A 22854-nucleotide genomic window follows, 5' to 3' on the forward strand; every position below is an offset into this window, starting at 1 on the left:
GTCTGATCTCAGACGAGTTTATAAATTCAGCTCAAGGTGCTGTCTGACCTCAGATGTGTCTATAAATTCAGCACATGACCTGTCTGACCTCATGAATGTTTATGAATTTGCCAAATCCATCTGATGTTATTTGTTTTCAGATAAATATCTCTCAGGTAAATTAATCAGAGATCAGACAGCACCTCAAGCTTACATTACTGTCTACATGATGCTGGCTGGATTGTGTTCAAGATGCAGTCTGATTTCAGAGAGGTTTAAAATCCAGCATGTTATGTCGTCTGATCTCAGGTGAGTTTATATATTCTGTACATGCTGCTGTCTGATCTCAGATGAGTTACATTCAGCCTCCATGCTGAAGGCGCATGAGGAGGGTATCAGCACAGCCAAGCCTGCATCCGATACGTTTTTCATGTGGACATGGGTGGAAATTAGGCCTCCGCTTGCTGTCTGCGCTGGTTTATCTGCATTTTCCCCCCAGGTCTTTACAGCCCGACAGGAATATAATGGAACTAAGTAATTTTCTCTATCAGAAGATAGTGAGAACATCATGTGTCAGCGAGCTCTCCCAGCACTAGCCTGATGATGAGGATGATGGGAAGCTATCTGCTAACTCGAGGATGCTTTACTGCAAATAAACCTCCAACTCACCCATGCTCTCGATTTTACCTCATTTAACGGAACGCCGCTCATTTTTACCGACCAATTTGCAATCATTTTATCCTTGAAGAGGATATTTTATAAAGACTTGCCGATATTTTGACTTAGCTTCGTTAGCTAAGCAGCTGTTTGCTTCACTGTCAGTGGATATTTTCAGCAAACGGGGGGATTTACAGCAAAATAACACACAAATCAGGCCGGTAAAGAGTGTAAATGAGACATCTGGAGTCCTGAGGGAATGAATTCACAGAGCAGATTAGACGACACATCTTATAAAATGAAATGAACGGTCCGTAAATAAACGCTTGTGTATCTATTTGTTTAGATGCAAAGGTGGCCGCTGCCCGACAAACATTTTTCTAAAAGCCTATTCGGCGACCAAAAAATAAAATTTAACTACGTAAAATAAAACAGAGAAAACTGAAAACTTAAATCCAACATCACTGAAATGGCTGAAGAGGCGTTTCCTTTACATTATCTGGTGTGGAACAATCAATACCAAGAACTGGACCGAGAGCTTCAGAAAAAGCAGGTGCACGGAGTAGATTAAACTATTTATTATTTTAAATCATGGGCTTTCCCCTCAATTAATCCGCTTTTATTATTCTTTAAATGGTGTGTATTACAGCATGACATGGAGCGGCTGGATCCGCGCGGGCGCACGCCGCTCGAGCTGTCAGTGTGTCTCGGGCACCTGGAGTCCACGCGCGTCTTACTGAGACACAACGCTGATCCCACACACAACAACACACAGGGATGGACAGGTATATGAACCATTTCATGAAATACTTCAACCCCAAAATGAACAGTTTACTCATGTATTTCCAAAGCCTGTTTTAATTTCCCCTATGGAAGAGAAGTTTTCCGTCAATAAAAATAAATGGAGAAAAAATCTCAAAATCTGGGTACTTTTTTATTGAGGGGGGTCAGATTGACCGCGTTGATTCACCGAAAATCACACTATGAGAAACAAACAAAAACTATTCGGTATTATATTTTATAGTTATCTTATAAGTTTTAATTATTATACCGTTATAATACTTAAATAAGCTTTTTCTTTTTTACTGTGAGAAAACTATGGAGATCTGCTTTAATGCTAAACTTGTCTTTCACAGTGCTTATAACTGGTTATAGTTATCAAACACATCATTGTTTGTTATGAAAAGGCCGAGTTACCACCTCTGGTTAGTTAAGCGGAGAAGTTTAAATTGGTACACAGCAAAATCCCCAGAGTTATCTCTACATAGAGTTAAAATAACACTGAAGCAGAGTTAAAGTTTATGAGACAATATGCTGTGTGTGGAGTTGTTTAATCAGATCTTGAGAGATTTAATGTCTTTTATCTTAAATTCATTTCATCTAAGGCTGTGGCTGGAAGTGATTATGCTTGTTAACAGCAGGTGTTCATCACTAATGCTCAATCGTAACTTAATCACTTAATTATCTCATTAACTTTAACTCTGCTTCAGTGTTACTTTAACACTATATAGAGAGGTACTATATGTAATCTGAGCAGAGTTGATTTAACTCTGGGGATTTTGCTGTGTACTGTTTTATTCAAACCCAGAAGTGGTTTAACTCCTTATTTGTCTCCTAGTTTATCCAATAAAGATGTACACTATAATATTTGCTCAAATGGCCTGTTAAATCTCAATGTTCCTCGGGTCTGAACAGAGCTTGAAAGAAAAGAAAAAAAAAAAGATTTTAATTATAATGCTTCTGTTTCTTGAAATAATCAACAAAATATTATAAAGTTGTCCATGCTTCCATCATAAATGATTTTAATGTTGTTTTATCCCTCTGTAAATTGTTGCTGTGATTTCAGATTGTGTTGTTTTGTATTGTGGTTGGTATTGTAATATCTCAATGAGTTTTTAACCTGGTTAAATAAAGGAAAATGAAATAAAAAAATGAAATATATAATAAAATAACCATTAATAAACATGAGAACATATGTTTAAAACTGTATTTAACACATTTTAAAGGGTTAGTTCACCCAAAAATAAAAATAATGTCATTTATTACTCACCCTCATGTCGTTCTACACCTGTAAGACCTTTGTTCATCTTCTGAACACAAATTAAGATATTATTGATGAAATCCGATGGCTCAGTGAGGCCTCCATAGACAGCAATGACATTCAAACTCTCAAGGTCCATAAAGGTACTAAAAACATACTTGAAACAGTTCATGTGAGTTCAGTGGTTCAATATTAATATTATAAAGCAACAAGAATATTTTTTGTGCGCCGAAAAAAAACAAAATAACGACTTTTCAACAATATTTATATGGGCCGATTTCAAAACACTGCTTCATGAAGCTTCTCAGCTTTATGAATCTTTTGTTTTGAATTAGTGATTCGGATCTCCTATCAAACTGCTAAACTGCTGAAATCACATGACTTTGGCACTCCGATTCACTGATTTGATTCGTAAAGCTCTGAAGCAGTGTTTTGAAATCGGCCCATATGGATATTGTTGAAAAGTCTTTATTTTTGTTTTTTTGGCGCACAAAAAGTATTCTCGTCGCTTTATAATATTAAGATAGACCCACTGAACTCACATGAACTGTTTCAAATACGTTTTTAGTACCTTTATGGACCTTATGAGTTTGAATGTCATTGCTGTCTATGGAGGCCTCACTGAGCCATCGGATTTCATCAACAATATCTTAATTTGTGTTCTGAAGATGAACGAAGGTCTTACGAGTGTAGAACGACATGAGGGTGAGTAATTAATGACATTATTTTCATTTTTGGCTAAAATAACCCTTTAGGCATTTTTTATAAATTGTAAATATTATAAACAATATTGTTACTATTATTATTGTTGTTTTTTATTTAAATGAAAGAATTGTAGAAAAGCACTTCTTTTGGGTCTGTGCAGCTGCCTATAATGATAAAATAAACATCAGTCGAAATTCCCTATTCACTTCCATTATATGAAAAAGAGCTGTCATGGCATTCTGGAGAATATCTTTGTTTTTATTCCTCAGAAAAAACAAAAGATATTCAATATTAATAATTAAGGGTATCAATCTAAATAATTTAGTGGTTCATTTTCTCTTTGCTTTTCCTAGCTTTCCCAACATTTACATCTTTAGTATATCTCATGGGTGCAGGCCAGTGGTGATGGCAGTGTTGAATTATGTGTGCAGTTTTGCAGGAAGCAGTGAGCACTGGAGACCCTGAGCTGGTGCAGCTGGTCCTTCAGTACAGAGACTTCAGAAGAGCCACAGAGAGACTGGCTGGTATTCCTGAGCTACTGAGCAAACTCAGACAGGTGATGCACGTGCACACATACACCCTGACTGATGTCCATTCACTGGGTAGATCATAATTCTCAGTATCAACAAAATAACAACTCAAATTAATAATTAATAACAACTATACAACTACTATAATTAAATCCATTCTTTATCGCAAACTGCAGCTGCAGGATTGGATCTCTCTATATAAAGTTGGATATACATGTATATTATATCCAACTTCATCCGCATAAATAAAGTACAACCCACGTAATGCAAAATATACTATGTAACAAATGATTGCTTGCATCGTTGCAAAAATTGATGCAGGTGCAATATTGTTTTGAATCCTCTCTCAGAAAGCATTCCAGCATGTTGTCTTTCTCTGCAGGCACGCGATTTCTATGTGGAGATGAAATGGGAATTTACTAGCTGGGGTAAGTTATTCTGAATGTCCTGAAAGACCCCAAAACTCCTTCGCTTTCACTGTAGATCACTTCTGTCCCTCCCTTGACAACCTAGATTGCAACTTTAACCATTTCAGCACCACAGACGTGGACAGCTCCTGTGATCAATTGCTTCTGACAGTCAGTTGTCATTCTGTTTCAATTGTTCAGTTCCTCTAGTGTCGAAAGTTTGTCCAAGCGACGTGTATCGTGTATGGAAAAGCGGTTCATGTTTGCGGGTCGACACCACTTTATTGGGCTTTGAGCACATGACCTGGCTTAAGGGCCGACGCAGCTACATCTTTAAAGGTGGAGGTGAGTCTTTAAAGAGGACATGTTATCATATATAAGTCTTGATTTTATTTTTGGGGTTTACTAGAATAGATTTTCATGCGTAAATATATATATATCATATAAGATCATCAGAAGGTCATTAGAAATCATTATCCATAAGATAATTAGAAATCACATTGTGCGACATGGATCTATTAAACTTGGGTACAACAAGCATGTAGACTGTACAATGATGACATCTTTGTAGGCTACGATGCAAGTTTCTTTAGAAGAATAAAACGTGGCGAAAGAAGAAGGAAAAATTAATTTAAATAAATTTTAGCTCTGTGTTGCGTTGATTTCATGTTGCATTTTTATTGGCTGGTCAGTAGACATAGGTCGTAGCAGCAAACACACTGTGCGATGATCGTGCTGAATTTCTGTCAGCAAATTATCGTAGGCTATCTTTGGTCTCAAGACCGGGAAAACAGACGTCTTTGAACCTCTTTCACTACATGACATAGGACCACCGATCAAGAGCCATGAAATCACAGAAATCGCCACGATTGTTTTACAATGGCAATCTTTCGTCTGGGACAGCCAAAAATCGTGTAGCGTTTCCCGGGCTTAAGAGTATTTCACAAAGTATTTTAGTACTAAAACTAGCTCCTAAATCTGTGAAACGTTCGGAGTATTCAAGAGGACTCCTAAGACACTAAGACCAAATCAAAAACAATCCTAAAATGGCTGTTGCCGGTGTTGCCCCCTAGTATTGGTAGGTTTAGGAGTAGGTTTGGGGAGGGGTTAGGATTATGGGTGGGGCTAATATTAGGCATTCAAGTAGCGACTTCAACAAAGGGGGTAATAATTTGGCAGGGGGTCGAAATTCGGCTCAACACCGACAACTAACTTCAGCAATCCACCCAAAGACACTGAAACACCATTGAGGAAACAGGCGATAGAGCTTTGGGTGCTGAGCCTTTTCTTCATAAATGCAATAAATATTTTGATTTAAAGATTTTAATCTGCGATGACATAACATAAAGGTTAATTTATGTACAGGCAAAATGTATTGAATGATGGAGAATAAAACATTGCAGTCAAGTTGAATGTCCGATAGCATTGCGGCAGCTCGGGTAACGCGAGTTTGAATTCTGGCTAGTGGACCTTTCCCGATCCCGTCCCCCTTCTCTTTTCCACTTTGCTTCCTGTCTACTCAGGCCTATCATAATAAAAAGGCAAAAACACCAAAAATAAATCTTTGAAGATAAATAAATAAGAAATGAGAAAATAATACTTGTTTAATTAGTGACACTTAGCCTACATTTTAAAGGTGCCATCGAAGGTTTTTTTTTTTTTTTTAAATATAACATAAGTCTAAGGTGTCCCCTGAATGTGTCTGTTCAAAGTTCAAAAACAGTGCTTACTGATACAGAGATTAACTCCTTTAAAGTAGACTTTGTGCTTTGTATCTTTACAGACATTTTCCATGCTCAAACAGCAATATTACACACAAAGAAAGTTGAAAATATAACACAGCTTAACAGGTTTTCTTCAACCCACACTCAAGCAGGGTGCATATGCCGAGTTCAGGGGTTTGAAGTGGCTTGTGTTTTTTGCAGAGAGTGGGGCAATGGTGATGGAGGTGGACCACGAGAAGCAGGTGGTGTATACAGAACCACTGTCTCTGTCTCCACGCGACACCCCCTCGCTGCTCGCCGCCATGCTGCCCTCACAGGAGAACACGGCCCAGAGACTCACCTCTCCTATAGTGTCCACTCATCTCAACACACGCAACATTGCCTTTGAGAGGTAGAGCATTTCCCACAGATATGAATTACTCTTGAGTCTGTAAGGAACACACCTTAATTCTCTGTTCTGCCCTGACTGTAGAAATAAGTCTGGGATTTGGGGATGGCGCTCAGAGAAGAGTGAAGTTGTGAGTGGATATGAAGCAAAGGTGGGTCTAATTTCACTTTAATGAGTAAGCAATTCAGTAAGCAATTTCTGAGAAACACTGTTGATATTTGAAATCTACACCCAAACAAAGACACACCCCTCCCTTCATTGCTCCACCCCTGAAATAACAAACATGCTAATGTGGCACAGGCAACCACTAACAGCTGGTGCATCATTCAGCTTAAGCATGTATGAATGAATCGCCTGCAGTAACAGCAACAGCGTAACTTAGTTCTGTGAAACATAGCAAAATCCAGTGTTACTGATGTATCAAGCAGAGACATAGCAACTTCTGCATCTGTTTTCAGGCCTTCCCGCTCTCTAACGTCTCTCCAGTGCTGCATAACTTTTCTAATATTAAAGGCATAGTTCACCCAAATGAAAATTATCCCATGATTTACTCCCCCTCAAGCCATCCTAGGTGTATATGACTATCTTCTTACAGACAAACACAATCGGAGTTATATTAAAATATATCCTGGCTCTTTCAAGCTTGATAATGGTAGTGAATGGGGGGCGTGATTTTGAAGCTGAAAAAAAATGCATCCATGCATGATAAAAATAATCTGCCTTCTGGCCTTCTGAAGTGAAGCACTGGGTTTTTGTAAGAAAAATATCCATATTTAAAACTTCATTAACTATAATAACTAGCTTCCGGCAGACGGCTGTACACATCGATTTGTGTCGGAAGAGTAACCCCTGACCCAATGCATGATGCAATGATGAACGCGGAAACGCAGAGGATAGAGCAAAACAAAACACTGGTCACGAATTAGAAGTCTAAAATGAGAAATTTTAAAGAGAAATGTTGGAGGATTTCGATATAAGAGAAGAGGAGCTTGATTTTGTTGCACATCCCTATTTGTTTGAACAGCGAGACGCATCTAAGCTCACGATACTCCTACAGTTTATAAAGTTTATTATAAAGTATTTCATTTTAAATGTTTTAAATATGGATATTTTTCTTACAAAAACCCATCGCTTTGCTTCAGAAGACCTTTATTAGGATATTTTTAAATATATCTCAGACTGTGTTCGCCTGAAAGAAGATAGTCATAGACACCTAGGATGGCTTGAGAGTGAGTAAATCATGGGAAAAGTTTCATTTTTGGGTGAACTATCCCTTTAACGCTGGTCCTAAAGCTCTTGCCTGATCGTAACTCTTCATCTTCCAATTATATTCCTCTGACTTTTTCCTCTTTGGTAATATCTCAGCCATCTCTGTTTCTACAGTCTTTCTTCAGATCTCCCTCTTGCTCACTTTCTCTCCTCCCTCACCATAAGTGGACACGCCCCCTACTGCTGATTGAGCACAAGTGTTTCGGTGGTCAGTGGATCGGTCCATTCCACTTTGTTTTTTTTCTCCTGTCTACACAGCCTGGACTATATACAAACACCATATTTTTTCAGCGCGCACACAGACATCTAGCAAATATTACCAAAATTGTTTGTTTAGGTGTTGAATTAAATTTTCAACAAGCGTTTCTCTGAAATTGCTTACTGTACCTTTAACTGAGTTCTGTTGAAAACACTGGGACTAAATGAAGCTTCCTAACTGCTTTTATAATTACATAATTGTAGGTTTACAGTGCCATTAATGTGGAGTTAGTGACACGTTCTCGGACTGAACACCTTTCTGATCAGGACAAGTCTAGGAGTAAAGGTACATAAACCTATACAGACTGAAATGGTGCTGACAATCAATTGAATTAATAAATATACAGTCTAAAACTATTTTTGAAATGTATTTTCCTTTTGTACGGCCACCTTCTACACACTTCAGCCTCCTCTGTGCTTTCAGGATCTAGAACTCCTCTACAGTCATTCCTTGGTATTGCTGAGCAGCATATCTCTAGTACTGGGGTGAGTGTGATCAGTGGTCTCTTGTATATCATTTTATTTTTTATTTCTATTTTAAATATATTTAGTTTTTATTGTAGCATTATAAGGAAAAAAAAAAATTATATATATATATATATATACAGTACAGTCCAAAAGCTTGGAACCACTAAGATTTTTAATGTTTTTAAAAGAAGTTTCGTCTGCTCACCAAGGCTACATTTTTTTAATTAAAAATACAGTAAAAAACAGTAATATTGTGAAATATTATTACAATTTAAAATAACTGTATTCTATTTGAATATATTTCACAAAGTAATTTATTCCTGTGATGCAAAGCTGAATTTTCAGCATCATTACTCCAGTCTTCAGTGTCACATGATCCTTCAGAAATCATTCTAATATGCTGATTTGCTGCTCAATAAACATTTATGATTATTTTCAATGTTGAAAACAGTTGTGTACTTTTTTTTCAGGATTCCTTGATGAATAGAAAGTTCAAAAGAACAGCATTTATCTGAAATACAAAGCTTCTGTAGCATTATACACTACCGTTCAAAAGTTTTGGGTCAGTAAGAATTTTTATTTTTATTTTTTTGAAAAGAAATTAAAGAAATGAATACTTTTATTCAGCAAGAATGCATTAAATCAATCAAAAGTGGCAGTAAAGACATTTAGAATGTTACAAAAGATTAGATTTCAGATAAACACTGTTCTTTTGAACTTTCTATTCATCAAATAATCCTGAAAAAAAATATTGTACACAAATATTTTGTACAATTGTACACATTAAATGTTTCTTGAGCAGCAGATCAGCATATTAGAATGATTTCTGAAGGATCATGTGACACTGAAGACTGGAGTAATGATGTTGAAAATTCAGCTTTGCATCACAGGAATAAATTACTTTGTGAAATATATTCAAATAGAAAACAGTTATTTTAAATTGTAATAATATTTCACAATATTACTGTTTTTTCTGTATTTTTAATTAAATAAATGAAGCCTTGGTGAGCAGATGAAACTTCTTTTAAAAACATTAAAAATCTTAGTGGTTCCAAACTTTTGGACTGTACTGTATATATATATTTTAAAAATATAAATTAATAATATATTTAGCAAGTAAATTAACAAAATAATTTAAATAAAAATGATTTAATAGTTACATGCTTATTAAATGATGATAATAATAATAATAACATTCCAATGTTTGGGGTTAGTACAGTTTTTTTAAAGAAATTAATACTTTTTTTTAGTAAGGATGCATACACTGATCAAAAGTTACAGTAAAGACATTTATAATGTTACAAAAGATTTCTATTTCAAATAATTGCTGTTCTTTTAAACTTTATATTCATCAAAGAATACTGCAAAAAATTCAGCACAACTGTTTCCAACATTGATAATAATAAGAAAAGTTTCATGAGCAGCAAATCATCAGATTAGAATGATTTATGAAGGATCATGTGACACTTTACCATCACAGAAATTGCATTTTTAAATATATTAACAGAAAACGGTTATTTTTAAATTGTAATAATATTTCATACTATTGCTGTTTTTACTGTATTTTTGATCAAATAATTGCAGCCTTGTTTATCAAAAAAATTGTACCGCCCTCAAACTTGTGAACACTAATGTCTATATCTTATTTACAGAGTATGTTGGTAACTGTTTTGATATGAGACGAAACTGATTCATTTGTATATTGTAGAGTCAGGTTTCTCAGTGCGCTAGTCCCCATAATCCAACAGCTATCACAGCGGAGGAGTACTTCGATGCAGAGTTTAATCTGAATGGCAGAGATATTGGGCGGCCCATTGAGCTTACCAGCAAAGTGCAGAGGTACTGTCTCTATGGCAACTCCAAAGTGCCATGATTGAACAGTGTTTGTACGGGAATTAAGAATATGTTGTAACTTTGTCTGTCTCTCTCAGGTTTAAAGCCACTCTCTGGTTGAGTGAAGTTCATCCTCTCTCACTGGCTGAGCAGGTGACACCCATCATTGACCTCATGGCCATATCTAACGCCCACTTTGCCAAGTTGCGTGATTTCATCACCCTACGCCTACCACCTGGCTTTCCTGTAAAGATAGGTGAGAAGAAGAGACACATCCAGTTGATTGTCCATGTTATAATTTGATTTCTTAATACATGTTCTTTGTCTTTCTGTTATTAACTTTTCATCTGTGCACATTAACTTTGTCTTTGATGTCTTATTTAAAATATTTTCTCAAAAATATCTTGTTTTACTCAGAAATACACCAAAAATTGTTGCCAATACAAATTTAAAGTGCCCCTATTATGCTTTTTCAGGTATTACCTTTCATGTAGTCTGTAATACAGCTGTTTATGCATGTAAAAGGTCTGAAAGTTTCAAAGATCAAAGTGCAGATAAATGGAGTTATTGTCTCCCAAAAGAAAGAATAAATTCTGAACTGCCTGAAACAAGTCATCAGCAATTCCATTCTTACTTTCTTTTCGAATTATTTATTTGCATAATACCAAACTATGGTATTCATTGACCCTCAAACTCTGTAGCTGTATCTGAGGCTTGGAAGAGTTTGGTTTGTCTTGTCGAGATGTTGAGAAAACGCTATTTTCTGCATTGCAAAAGCAAATCCACTTTGCATGTACTTCCAAAGTATAATTTAACATGGTAAAACCAATGCCATCATTACTACTCGTATCAGTGTATCAAGCGCTGAGGAAGATCCAAAACTGAAATTCAGATATGGTAATGAGCGTTTAGTTTCCGACACACACTGTAAGCAGCCGACCAGTCACAACAGACTAGGCCATCTGACCAATCAGAGCAGAGTCGGCCAATCAAAACAGACTGAATAAAAGGGTTTAGAGTGATTGAATCCGTTTCAGACACTGTAAGAAAAGTACAGTGTATATTATGAGAAAATGTAAGTGTTTGACCTTGGATGCATGTAAGCCTATTGTAAAAGACCTCCAAAAGAACATTAGAAACCTGTAAAATAGCATAACAGGGCACTTTAAATTGACTTTAATCATGTCCTTACTCTTAGAAATTCCTCTCTTCCACGTGTTGAATGCTCGAGTGACATTCAGCAATCTTTGTGGCTGTGATGAGCCGGTCAGTTCTGTTACTGTACTATCTCCACAAGAAGCCACAGAGGCTGGTATGCATCTCTTCTGTTCAAGTTCCTCTGGCTGTAACTGTGCTGGTTATTCACCCTCACCTCACTGCTTTCAGGTCAGACACCTCCTCCACTGCAGTGTGAAATAGACCCGTCTGTGTTTGAGCCTCCCCCAGATTACACCACGCTTGGACCAGGCCGCAGTGAACCGATGAGAGATGAAGATGATAATTTACTCCAGTTCGCCATACAGCAGAGCCTGCTGGATGCGGGAACAGAAAGTGACCAGGTATATAAATATCCAATAGATGTTATTTTTGGGTGAATAGAAAGTCAGATTCAGGTTCATTTCTGTAAAGTTGCTCTTAAATTGATACGGCTTTGCAATTATTACATTATTGTAATATACACCGATCAGGCATAACATTATGAGCACCTTCCTAATATTGTGCTGGTCTCCATTTTGCTGCCAAAACTGACTTGTCGAGGCATGGACTGCACTATACCCCTGAAGGTGTGCTGTGGTATCTGCACCAAGATGTTAGCAGCAGATCATTTAAGTCCTGTAAGTTGCAAGTCGGGGCCTCCATGGATCGGACTTGTTTGTTCAGCACATCCCACAGATGCTCGATTGGATTGAGATCTGGGGAATTTGGAGGCCAAGTCAACACCTCAAACTCGTTGTTGTGCTCCTCAAACCATTCCTGAACCATTTTTGCTTTGTGGCAGGGCGCATTATCCTGCTGAAAGAGGCCACAGCCACCAGGGAACATTGTTTCCATGAAAGGGTGTACATGGTCTGCAATAATGCTTAGTTAGGTGGTACGTGTCAAAGTAACATCCACATGGATGGCAGGACCCAAGGTTTCCAGCAGAACATTGCACAAAGCATCACACTGCCTTCGCTGGCTTGCCTTCTTCCCATAGTGCGTCCTGGTGCCATGTGTTCCCAGGTAAGCGATGCACATGCATCTGGCCATCCACGTGATGTAAAAGAAAATGTGGTTCATCAGACCAGGCCACCTTCTTCCATTGCTCTGTGGTCCAGTTCTGATGCTCACGTGCCCACTGTTGGTGCTTTCGGGGGTGGACAGGGGTCAGCATGGGCACCCTGGCTGGTCTGCGGCTATGCAGCCCCATACGCAACAAACTGTGATGCACTGTGTATTCTGACACCTTTCTATCAGAACCAGCATTAACTTCTTGAGCAATTTGAGCAACAGTAGCTTGTCTGTTGGATTGGACCACACGGGCCAGCTTTCTCTCCCCACTTGCATCAATGAACCTTAGCCGCCCATGATCCTGTCACCGGTTCACCACTGTTACTTCCTTGGACCACTTTTGATAGATACTGACCACTGCAGACCGGGAACACCCCACAAGAGCTGCAGTTTTGGAGATGATCTGTCCCAGTCGTCTAGCCATAACAGTTTGGCCCTTGTCAAACTCGCTCAAATCCTTATGCTTGCCCATTTTTCCTGCTTCTAACACATCAACTTTGAGAACAAAATGTTCACTTGCTGCCTAATATATCCCACCTACTAACAGGTAGAGATAAGATGAAGAGATAATCAGTGTTATTCACATCACCTGTCAGTGGTCATTATGTTATGCCTGATCGGTGTATACGGCAAATTGCAGAATCCAGACATTTTATTTTAGCTTTGTTTTTTGTTTTTGTCTTTTTTGTTGCACTTTATACAGCGTAACAAGCACATTTACTACACATTTTTCAGTCAAGAGATTTTTTTTTGCACTATAAAAAAGCATGGTAAGTACATTTATCATCCAAGAAAAAAAAGTTATTTTTTTTTATTAACATAGGTGTGACATTTTATTTTAAATGTTTTTCCCTATTACATTGGAATTATCTGGATGTTTTTTTCTTTTACTTTTTTTTTTTACCACAATTTGTTACCATAAACCAGCCATCATAACAAATGATAGTATTCTTAATTATAGAGCGACATTGTAATCAAATATTATTAATTTTGATTCACGTTAAAATTAAAAATTAACATTAAAATACTTAACGATGTTTGTTGTTATTCATTTAATTTTCAAAACCATTGATGTGCTCAACTGACATGTTTGTGCTCAATGCTGCAAAAAACATGTTATTAATGCATAAGGAACAGATCTAAATAGATGCTGAAATCAACGCTTTGCACAATTAAGCCATAATATTAATCATGATTAGTCTAAACAATTAGCTGACATAAGCTTTTCATCTTTTCCTCCACTGCTTTCCACCCACTCCCTCATTTCTCTTTCTTTTCCTATGTGTTTCTGTAGGTGACCATATGGGAGGCTCTCACTAACACTCGTCCAGTTTCTCAGCCTCCGCTTTATGAGGAGGACTCTCAGCTTGAGAGGTGTGTGTGTGTGGATCAACAATAGTGTGTAGATTGAGTGTGAGGACGTGGATATCAGTTGTTCAGCTGCTTTGAAATGTGGCTCTGTCTCTGATAGGGCGATTCAGGAATCTCTGTCTTTGTCACTGGCTGGAGGGGAGAGTGGAGAGTCAGATCCTGGACTGCCGTTATCCCCATCTGATCCCACCCTCAACTCACCTCCGTGTTACAGCTCACTGGCCGAGCCTCGGGTACCGGGAGCGTTTGCTGTTGCTACCAGTTTTGATGAACAGCTACGCATCGCGATGGAGCTTTCATGCAGAGAACAAGAGGAGTTAGATAGGTACGAATGATGAAGGAGCAGGAATGACAGAATCCATAGACATAAGTTCTGTTCCCAAACCTAGTGACTTCAAGGCATCATAGACCCCTGACACAAAGCCTAGTTTTTAAATAATGTTTTGTTTTGGTACGCTATATATATCATGGCAAGAATATTTACTAAACATTTTCCATTCAAGAGACAATTTTGTGTTATTTTATTTTTTGTTTAGTTTTTTTTGTTTTGTCGCGCAATATACATCAATGTTGCACATTTACTACACATTTTTCGTTTAAGAGAAAATTTAAATTTTTTTAGTTTTTTGTTTTGGTGGGGTATATGTTATGACAAGCACATTTATTACACATTTTTCATCTTATGCCAAGTTTACACTACGGGACTTTAAACGTCGACAGATCGTTGTGCTGTTCAGACTACATGACTTGCTGTGGAGTCTTGAAGAGGTTGTGGTGTTCACACTACGTGACACTATGTAAATGATACACACTACACAAGCTGACAACAACTCTGTCACCCAACGACTTTATTTGAAAATGGACATTAGGAAGAAATTAGATTAAATTTTGTTTTAAATTTAATTAAAATTAAATGAACCCTTTCACACATAAGTTTAAAATATTCTGGCGGACCTCCCAGAGTTAAAGGGATACTCCACCGTTTTTTCATATTAAACTATGTTATTCCCTTAACTGAGACGAGTTGATACATACCTCTCTCGTCTCAGTGCGTGCACTAAATCGCTCTGTCTTGCGGCGAAACTTTGTTAGCACTTAGCTTAGCCCAGTTCATTCAATAGGGGCCAAGCAGAGAAGCTACCAAACACCTCCACGTTTTCCCTATTTAAATACAGTTACTCGAGTAGTGTAACTCGACCTAGGACGGTGACACAAAACAAAACGTTGCGCTTTTCTAAGCGTGTAAAATGGATAACTATATTGTATGGCGGAATACCATAGCAAGTGCTCGGGAGCACTTTGACTTGGCGCAGTAATATCTTCACTCCGCTCCCTCTCCTGTAAATGTCACGTTGGTTCTATTGACGGAAATGAGAGGGAGGAGGAGAGGGAGCGGGGGCCGGTGAGAGGACTTTTCACGAGTGAAGATATTACTGCGCCAAGTCAAAGTGCTCCCGAGCACTTGCTATGGTATTCCGCTTCATACAATATAGTTATTCATTTTACCTCTTAGAAAAGCGCAACGTTTTGTTTTGTGTCACCGTCCTAGGTCGAGTTGGAGGTGTTTGGTAGCTTCTCTGCTTGGCCCCTTTTGAATGAACTGGGCTAAGCTAAGTGCTAACAAAGTTTCGCCGCAAGACAGAGCGATTTAGTGCACGCACTGAGACGAGAGAGGTATGTATCAACTCGTCTTAGTTAAGGGAATAACATAGTTTAATATGAAAAAACGGTGGAGTATCCCTTTAAGGCCGCCATTAGAACGTTTCCTTTATTGTTTCCATGACGACATGTCATGATTGTCACGTGACACACCGCGGCCACACTGTATGATGGATGTAACGCTTTTCTCACCATGTCATCAACTATCTGATATTCTGATTCTCATATATTTGCAAGCACGTTTCGTCATTTAAAAACCTACATCATGATCTTAGTCTTAATCTATAATGCGAGATGGGCGCCACCTTGTTTGTTTGCGCTTTAGTTCAGAGAGTCCTGTCAGTCCAGTGAACTGGGAGAAGAATAGAGTGAGCTTTAGAGTTACTTACACAATGTGTATCTGATATGAATAAACTTCGGCAAATTATCGGCTATTTTAATGGATTATTATTGCTGGTTCCATAGGCATCGGTGTATATTTCATTGTCTGTTGCATTGCGACACTTGACACCACAGGATATCGAGTTGGCCTACAGCTCCAGATATTTAGCATGCTAGATATTTGTCTGGCGTCAGTGAGGTGTCGGCGACGTGTCAGCAAGCCTTTTTGATGCGTTGTTGAGTAGTTCACACATAAAGATTGCCGAGCGCTGATCACCCGCTGATTTTCCCCTGATCACTGCCCGACCTGTCAGCGAGCTCGTTAACTTGCAAATCGGGCTTAAAATCCTGTAGTGTAAACTTGGCATAAGAGAAAATTTGGTTTTGTTTTATTTTTAGTTTTGTTGTGCTATAGATTACATGACAAGCACATTTACTACACATTTTTCATCTACACAATTTTCAAGATAATTTTTTTTTCATTTTATTTTTTGTTGTATATAGCGCAAAAAAAACTAAAAACATAATATGACAAACACATTTACTAAAAATTTTTATTGGAGAAAACTTTTTGCTTTTTTGTTTAGTTTTTTGTCTTGTGCTATAGATTACCTGACAAGAACATTTATTGCACATTTTTCATCTAAGAAAATTTTGTTTCATTTTATTTTTTGTTGTATATAGCGCAACAAAACAAAAAACATGACAAACATTTACTACACTTTTTTTATCTGAGAAAACTTTGTTTGTTTTTTTGTTTTGTTGCACTATATACAACATGACAAGCACATTTACTACACTTTTTCATCTAAGACAACATTTTTAGTTTTTTTTGTTTTGTGCTATAGATTACATAACATTTATTACACATTTTTCATCAAAGAAAGTTGTTTCAATTTATTTTTTGTTGTATATAGTGCAACAAAACAAAAAACATAACATGACAAACACATTTACTACACATTTTTATCTAAAAGAAAACTGTTTTATTTTTTGTTTTGTTGAACTATATACAAGATGACAAGCACATTTACCACATATTTTTCATCAAAGAAAATTGTTTCATTTTATTTTTTGTTGTATATAACACAACAAAACAAACAACAACATGACAAGCACATTTACTACACTTTTTTATCTAAAAGAGAACTGTTTTATTTTTTGTTTTGTTTTGTTGCACTATATACAAGATGACAAGCACATTTACTACACATTTTTCATCAAAGAAAATTCATTTTATTTTTTGTTGTATATAACAACAAAACAAACAACATGACAAGCACATTTACTACACATTCTTCATCGAAGACAATTTTTTACTACACTTTTTTACCCTAGAGAAAATTTTCTTTCATTTTATTTATTTATTTATTTTGCACTATATACAACAAGAACATTTACTACACATTGTTGTCCCTATAACATTAGAATCATCTGGCTATTTTTCCCTTTTCACATGCAGCATAATATACAATATATCAGTCTCTGAGAATCTGTACTACAAAAACATTAACACCTATTGTTGTTTTGTTCTTCATATTTTCACTGTGGCAACTTAATGCGAGCGATTTTCCACATACCACGTCATCTCATGAGTTCAATAGAGAAAAAACGTAACTATTCAAATTAATATAAAAAAAATGTGGAACAGTTTATTTATTTCCCCTCATTTGTATCAGCCAATAACATTCCTCTTTTTGTTCCCTTAAGGAAGAGGAGGGAAGAGGAGGAAGAGCTGGAGAGGATACTACAGCTGTCTCTCACAGAGAAGTAACTGTAGCAATGCTAGATGTGGGTTTAAAGGAGTAATTTATTGGTTGTGTTTTTTTCTGCAATGTTAAATTATTCTTCTTATAGATTCATCACTCTTTATTTCTTTTCCAAAATAATAAAGATGGGAGAGCGAGAGGAAATGGAGAGAGTGTGTGTGCCAAGACTGAAACAATTTATAAGATATAATAAAACAAAGAACACGGCATGAAAATGTGAATGATATCCTCTCAGTTCCACTGTCTTTTGAGTGATAAAAGGTCAACTTCAACTTCATTGTATAATGATACAGATGAAAATGTGAATATAAATTATGAATATTGATGACTATGATAATGCATAAAGGTAAAGTACTAAAAATACTATTGCATACAATAATGAGTTTACGTATGGTGGATGATAATAACATGAAAGTATAAGTATTAAATGTTGCTCAAACACTTTCACAACAATGATCTCTGTTATGACGTTTTTGTGTGCATGGGGAAGTGACAATGAAAGATGTATAGACAGCAGACAAAGAAACTGACTGAAACACCTAAAATACATTAGTATCAGTGGTGTAAAAGGGGTTGAAAAAATTGCTGCCCACACAGATCTGCATCTGCACAGTAAGTGTGATTTAGGTGCTCCAGAGTTCCAGTGTTTCTATTATTATTCTTGTATACTGCTGTCATTGTGTTATATAAGACAACTGAATCATCCATTACATCTGCAGGTAGTTCTCCTCTCAGTCAGTGGTTCTCAATCAAGTTCAGCAAATCAATCAATCAATCAATCAATCAATCTATCTATCTATCTATCTATCTATCTATCTATCTATCTATCTATCTATCTATCTATCTATCTATCTATCTATCTATCTATCTATCTATCTATCTATCTATCTATCTATCTATCTATCTATCTATCTATCTATCTATCTATCTATCTATCTATCTATCTATCTATCTATCTATGACATTTACACAGCATGTGGCCAGAATTGTCTGATAAATACCTCCATGAGAGACATCCCAGTTTGCTCAACATAAGCCTCTAGAATCTAGATCATACGAAGTATATGACTGTTGATTGTCCTTAATTATGTAATTTATTTAACATTTGTAGTAGTATTTCTTGCTTGATGCAATGCTTACTAATAGCTTAGTCACTGATAGATCTTACCTTAAACCATCTGATAAAACATTGATAATATATACCCCACTGCTACCATTGTGGGGAAATGCTTCATTTAATAATTCATGGCTAAATTAATATACATTTTTTGTAATATACAATTTACCAGCATAAATGGTATATGAACTGCTTAAAAAATAATTTTACAGCCAGCTGTATAAGAGGGCCCTTTCTAACTATATGGTCATGTGTCAAATAATGCAAATTTAGGGGATGAGACGGCTTACTGACACGTCTTACCCCTCTTTCCCTCATGTGTCTCTATCTATCTCCATATTATGGAAGCTTGTCTCTGCCACAGAAAAAACACAGTCTCACAGTTATGAATTTTCCCCCTCACAATTGTGAGTTTATATCTTGGAATTCTGACTTTAAGAATTACAAGAAAAAAAGAGACTTGCAATTGTGAGATAAACTTCAGCAATTGTGAGAGAAAAAGTTTTGGAATTTAGCATTATGAGTTTACATCTTACAATTCTGACCTTTTTCCTCAGAATTCCAAGTTATAAATTCACAATTGTGAGTTTACATTTCCCAATTCTGACTTGTTTCTAGGGGCGTAGCCATCATTTCAGAAGTGAGGGGGACAGAAATGTTAGATGTAATACCAGTTTTTTTCTAACCTTTGTCTAATGGATAGATTTTTTTTTTAATCTCATCTCTTGCTTTTAATTTGAAATGAGTTTGCTTTTAATAAGAAATTAACTGCTGAATAATAACCGAATCTATTTTTCATGCTAATTTTATGATTTGTTTATGTTCTACAAACACTTCTGAATTAAGTCCTCATGGAATTTAATTAATATTGTGAAATATTATTACCATTTAAGGCAGAACTAAGTAACTTTTTTACATTCATAAACATGCATTCATAAGTCCTTACGATGGTTAATTGACTTGTGGTGTGTTTGAGGTGAGCACTAACCCCCTCTGGCACGTCTACGCCAGAAAACAGCACTTGCAAGTTGAGCTGCGCCGACCCGACACAATCTCGCCTCATGTTCACGTTCACGCGAGAGTGACAAAATGCTTTACGGTAATTCAAAAACAATGTATATATTATGACTTTAGAAGACAATTTCGAAAATTACCCACCTCCATCGAGATTTCTTGTACTGTATTTGCGCTGGTGAGCGTTGTAGTCGTTGTAGTCCAGAGCTGCGCTTGGAGTATTTGGAGTAGGCTACTTGGAGTACGAACCTGTAGGGGGAGCTTTGCAAATCTTACTGATTTCCGCTTTAAAATAGCTGTTTTCTATGTGAATATATTGTAAAATGCACAATATATGTGCCTAAAGCTGAATTTTCAGCATCATTACTCCAGTTTTCAGTGTCACGTGATCCTTCAGAAATCATTCTAATATGATGTTTTGGTGCTCAAGAAACATTTATGATTATAGAAATGTTTAACACAAAAAAGCTGTGCTGCTTCATATTTTTGTGGAAACCATGATATCATTCAAACATTTCTGGCAAGACTAAAAAAGAGAGAAATTAATACTTTTATTTATCAAGGATGCATCCAATTCATCAAAGGTAACAGTGAAGACATTTATAATGTTAAAAAACATTTCTATTTAATAAATGTTAATAAATTAATGTAATGCAAATAAATGCTGTTCATTGAACTTTCTATTCATCAAAGAATCCAAAAAAAAAAAAAAAAAAAAATTAAAAGTATCATGGTTTCCACAACAATTTTAGGCAACTATTTTTAACACTGATAATTATAAGAAATGTTTCTTGAGCATCAAATCATCATATTAGAATGATTTCTGAAGGATCACTGAAGACTGGAATAATGATGCTGAAAATCCAGCTTTGATCACAGGAATAAATTACATTTTAAAATATATTCACATATCAAAACAGCTATTTTAATTTGTAATAATGTTTCACAATATTACTATTTGTACTGTATGTTTGATTATATGCAGCCTTGGCGAGCATAAGAGACTTCTTTCAAAAACATTAAAAAGGTTGTCAATTAGATACACAATTCTTATACTTTATTGTCAATAAATACCTGAAGATGGCTTGAAAAACACACATAATACATATTTTGTCGCAATCGTGTGTGTTGTTGTCTTCACGTTTCATCAGCTGAATTACTTCTACGAAACCGTTTTGGACTTTCCGCGAGAGCGCGCCATCCGGCTTCCAGTATGAATGAAACATACAGTATATTACACGAGAATGAGCGCTCCTTAAAGGTGCAATATGTAATATTTTTGCAGTAAAATATCCAAAAACCACTAGGCCAGTGTTATTAATTTTGTTCAGTACTTACAATATCCCAAACGTTTCCAACTAATTGTAAATCGTGAGAAAATTTGAATTTTAACCAAGGCTCCGGGACGTGTCAGGAGTCGCCTGTCAATTGCGTCATACCCGCGTTACCCTCGGTTTCCGGTTTTATTTTGTAGAAACCATGGAAACACCAAAGACGCTTTAACATTTACATGTTTTAATAGACAAGGGAACAACTGTTTTAATATCTATAGGCAGAAAACTTATTATTATTATATAGCTCAACACATTTAGTCTTATTGTTTAAATCTAATTTTCTTGATTTCTTGCGAGTACCATGCTTTAACTTGTCACTTAACTTTTTCTTTCTCCATCATACAATACATTTTAAAATTAATTGCATGCCATTTATCAACACAAGCAATCAACATTTAATATGATATTCTAAAATCGATCTATCTTACTGCAGTGTGCAACAGTGTCTCACAGCAGCCGCCGAGCGAACGCACAGAGTAACGTTATAACATCATTTCAACACACTCAAATGTATCTAAACAGAGCTGTGTTAACTCATACTCATGACCAGAAGAGCGTAAGCAGCGCCGGCGACTGTGTCATAATAAAAGTCCTGCTGCTCGTGAGGCGTGTGTTGTGCCATCGCTCCAGCGGCCTCGTTCAGCTCCCACAACACTCGCTCCTGCTCTGCTTCACACTACAGTAACGTTAATAATCGCATCCACGAACATGATTTCTTCCCGACTCCAATCCCTATTCTTTTGCACCGTCCGTTGAGATGGAGACCACATGTCCCAAGATTCCGTGCTCAAACTTGGCGTCATCAAGCTACGCCTTTGTTTTGAATAGGCCTCTAGCGACCTCTAGAGGACAAAATTATTACATATTGTACCTTTAAAGAGATAGTTCAACCAAAAATAAAAATTCTGTCATCATTTACGAACCCTCAGGTTGTTCCAGACCTGTATCAATTTCTTTGTTCTGCTGAACACAAAGGAAGATATTTTGAAGAATGTGAGAAACTGAACAGTTCTGGGGCACCACTGACCATTTTCCTACTATGGAAGTCAATGGTGCCCCAAAGCAGCCAGGTTTCAAACTTTCTTTAAAATATCTTCCTTTGTGTTCAGCAAGTGTATTACTGCCCTCCACAGGTCAAAGTTTGAACTAAATTGATATATACTTGCACTAGCATATTGTATCTGGCAATTTAATTCAAACTTTGACCTGTGGAGGGCAGTAATACACTTAGTGTTTACACTGCTGGAATTCTAATAGAGAAGAAGAGAGCTAGATCAAGATGAGCATTTATGGTTAAAATGTATACTTTTTTTTTTTTTTTTTTTTTTTTTAGAAAATGAGCGATGATTTCTCTAGATAAGACCCTTATTTCTCATCTGGGATCATGTAGAACACTTTGAAGCTGCACTGAAACTGTAATTTTGACATTCAACCATCTGGAGGCCATTGAAGTCCACTATATGGAGAAAAATCCTGGAATGTTTTCATCAAAAACCTTAATTTCTTTTCAACTGAAGAAAGAAAGACATGAACATCTTGGATGACATGGGGGTGAGTAAATTATCAGGAAATTTTCATTTTAAAGTGAACTAATCCTTTATTGTTCAGATCAGGTCATGCATAGACTTTCTTGTCTCTTTAAATTTAAATAAAGATTTATATTTACATTTGCCTCTATG

At 36.4% G+C, this 22854-nt stretch overlaps 1 protein-coding gene across 3 annotated transcripts; it reads left to right on the forward strand.

Moving 5' to 3' along the window:
* Positions 1-226: 226 nt before the first annotated feature.
* ankrd13d (ankyrin repeat domain 13 family, member D) lies at positions 227-18138 on the forward strand. Of its 3 annotated transcripts, none has more exons than XM_067382875.1 (16): positions 227-288; positions 1286-1421; positions 3814-3938; positions 4295-4340; positions 4521-4664; positions 6245-6434; positions 6516-6582; positions 8163-8244; positions 8365-8444; positions 10135-10265; positions 10358-10515; positions 11458-11571; positions 11646-11818; positions 13825-13904; positions 14002-14226; positions 17652-18138. In XM_067382875.1, exons 2-16 carry the CDS (start codon positions 1292-1294, stop codon positions 17713-17715), a joined length of 1809 nt encoding a protein of 602 aa, XP_067238976.1. In that variant the 5' UTR covers positions 227-288; positions 1286-1291; the 3' UTR covers positions 17716-18138. The 3 variants fall into 3 exon arrangements, with proteins under 3 accessions (XP_067238976.1, XP_067238975.1, XP_067238977.1); XM_067382874.1 differs by lacking the exon at positions 227-288 and adding an exon at positions 360-1189 and having other exon boundaries at positions 8383-8444; XM_067382876.1 differs by lacking the exon at positions 227-288 and having other exon boundaries at positions 1325-1421; positions 3822-3938.
* Positions 18139-22854: the final 4716 nt, after the last annotated feature.

This window comes from Chanodichthys erythropterus, chromosome 1 (genome assembly GCF_024489055.1).
Source record: "Chanodichthys erythropterus isolate Z2021 chromosome 1, ASM2448905v1, whole genome shotgun sequence".
Taxonomy (NCBI): Eukaryota; Metazoa; Chordata; class Actinopteri; order Cypriniformes; family Xenocyprididae; genus Chanodichthys; species Chanodichthys erythropterus.

Excerpts from the sequence above, each read along its gene's own strand:
- ankrd13d (XM_067382874.1), top strand. The coding sequence starts at position 1,106 with ATGGCTGAAGAGGCGTTTCCTTTACATTATCTGGTGTGGAACAATCAA. Across the intron at positions 3,939-4,294 it reads TACTGAGCAAACTCAGACAG|GCACGCGATTTCTATGTGGA; the intron begins GTGATGCACGTG and ends CTTTCTCTGCAG. Across the intron at positions 11,819-13,824 it reads CGGGAACAGAAAGTGACCAG|GTGACCATATGGGAGGCTCT; the intron begins GTATATAAATAT and ends GTGTTTCTGTAG.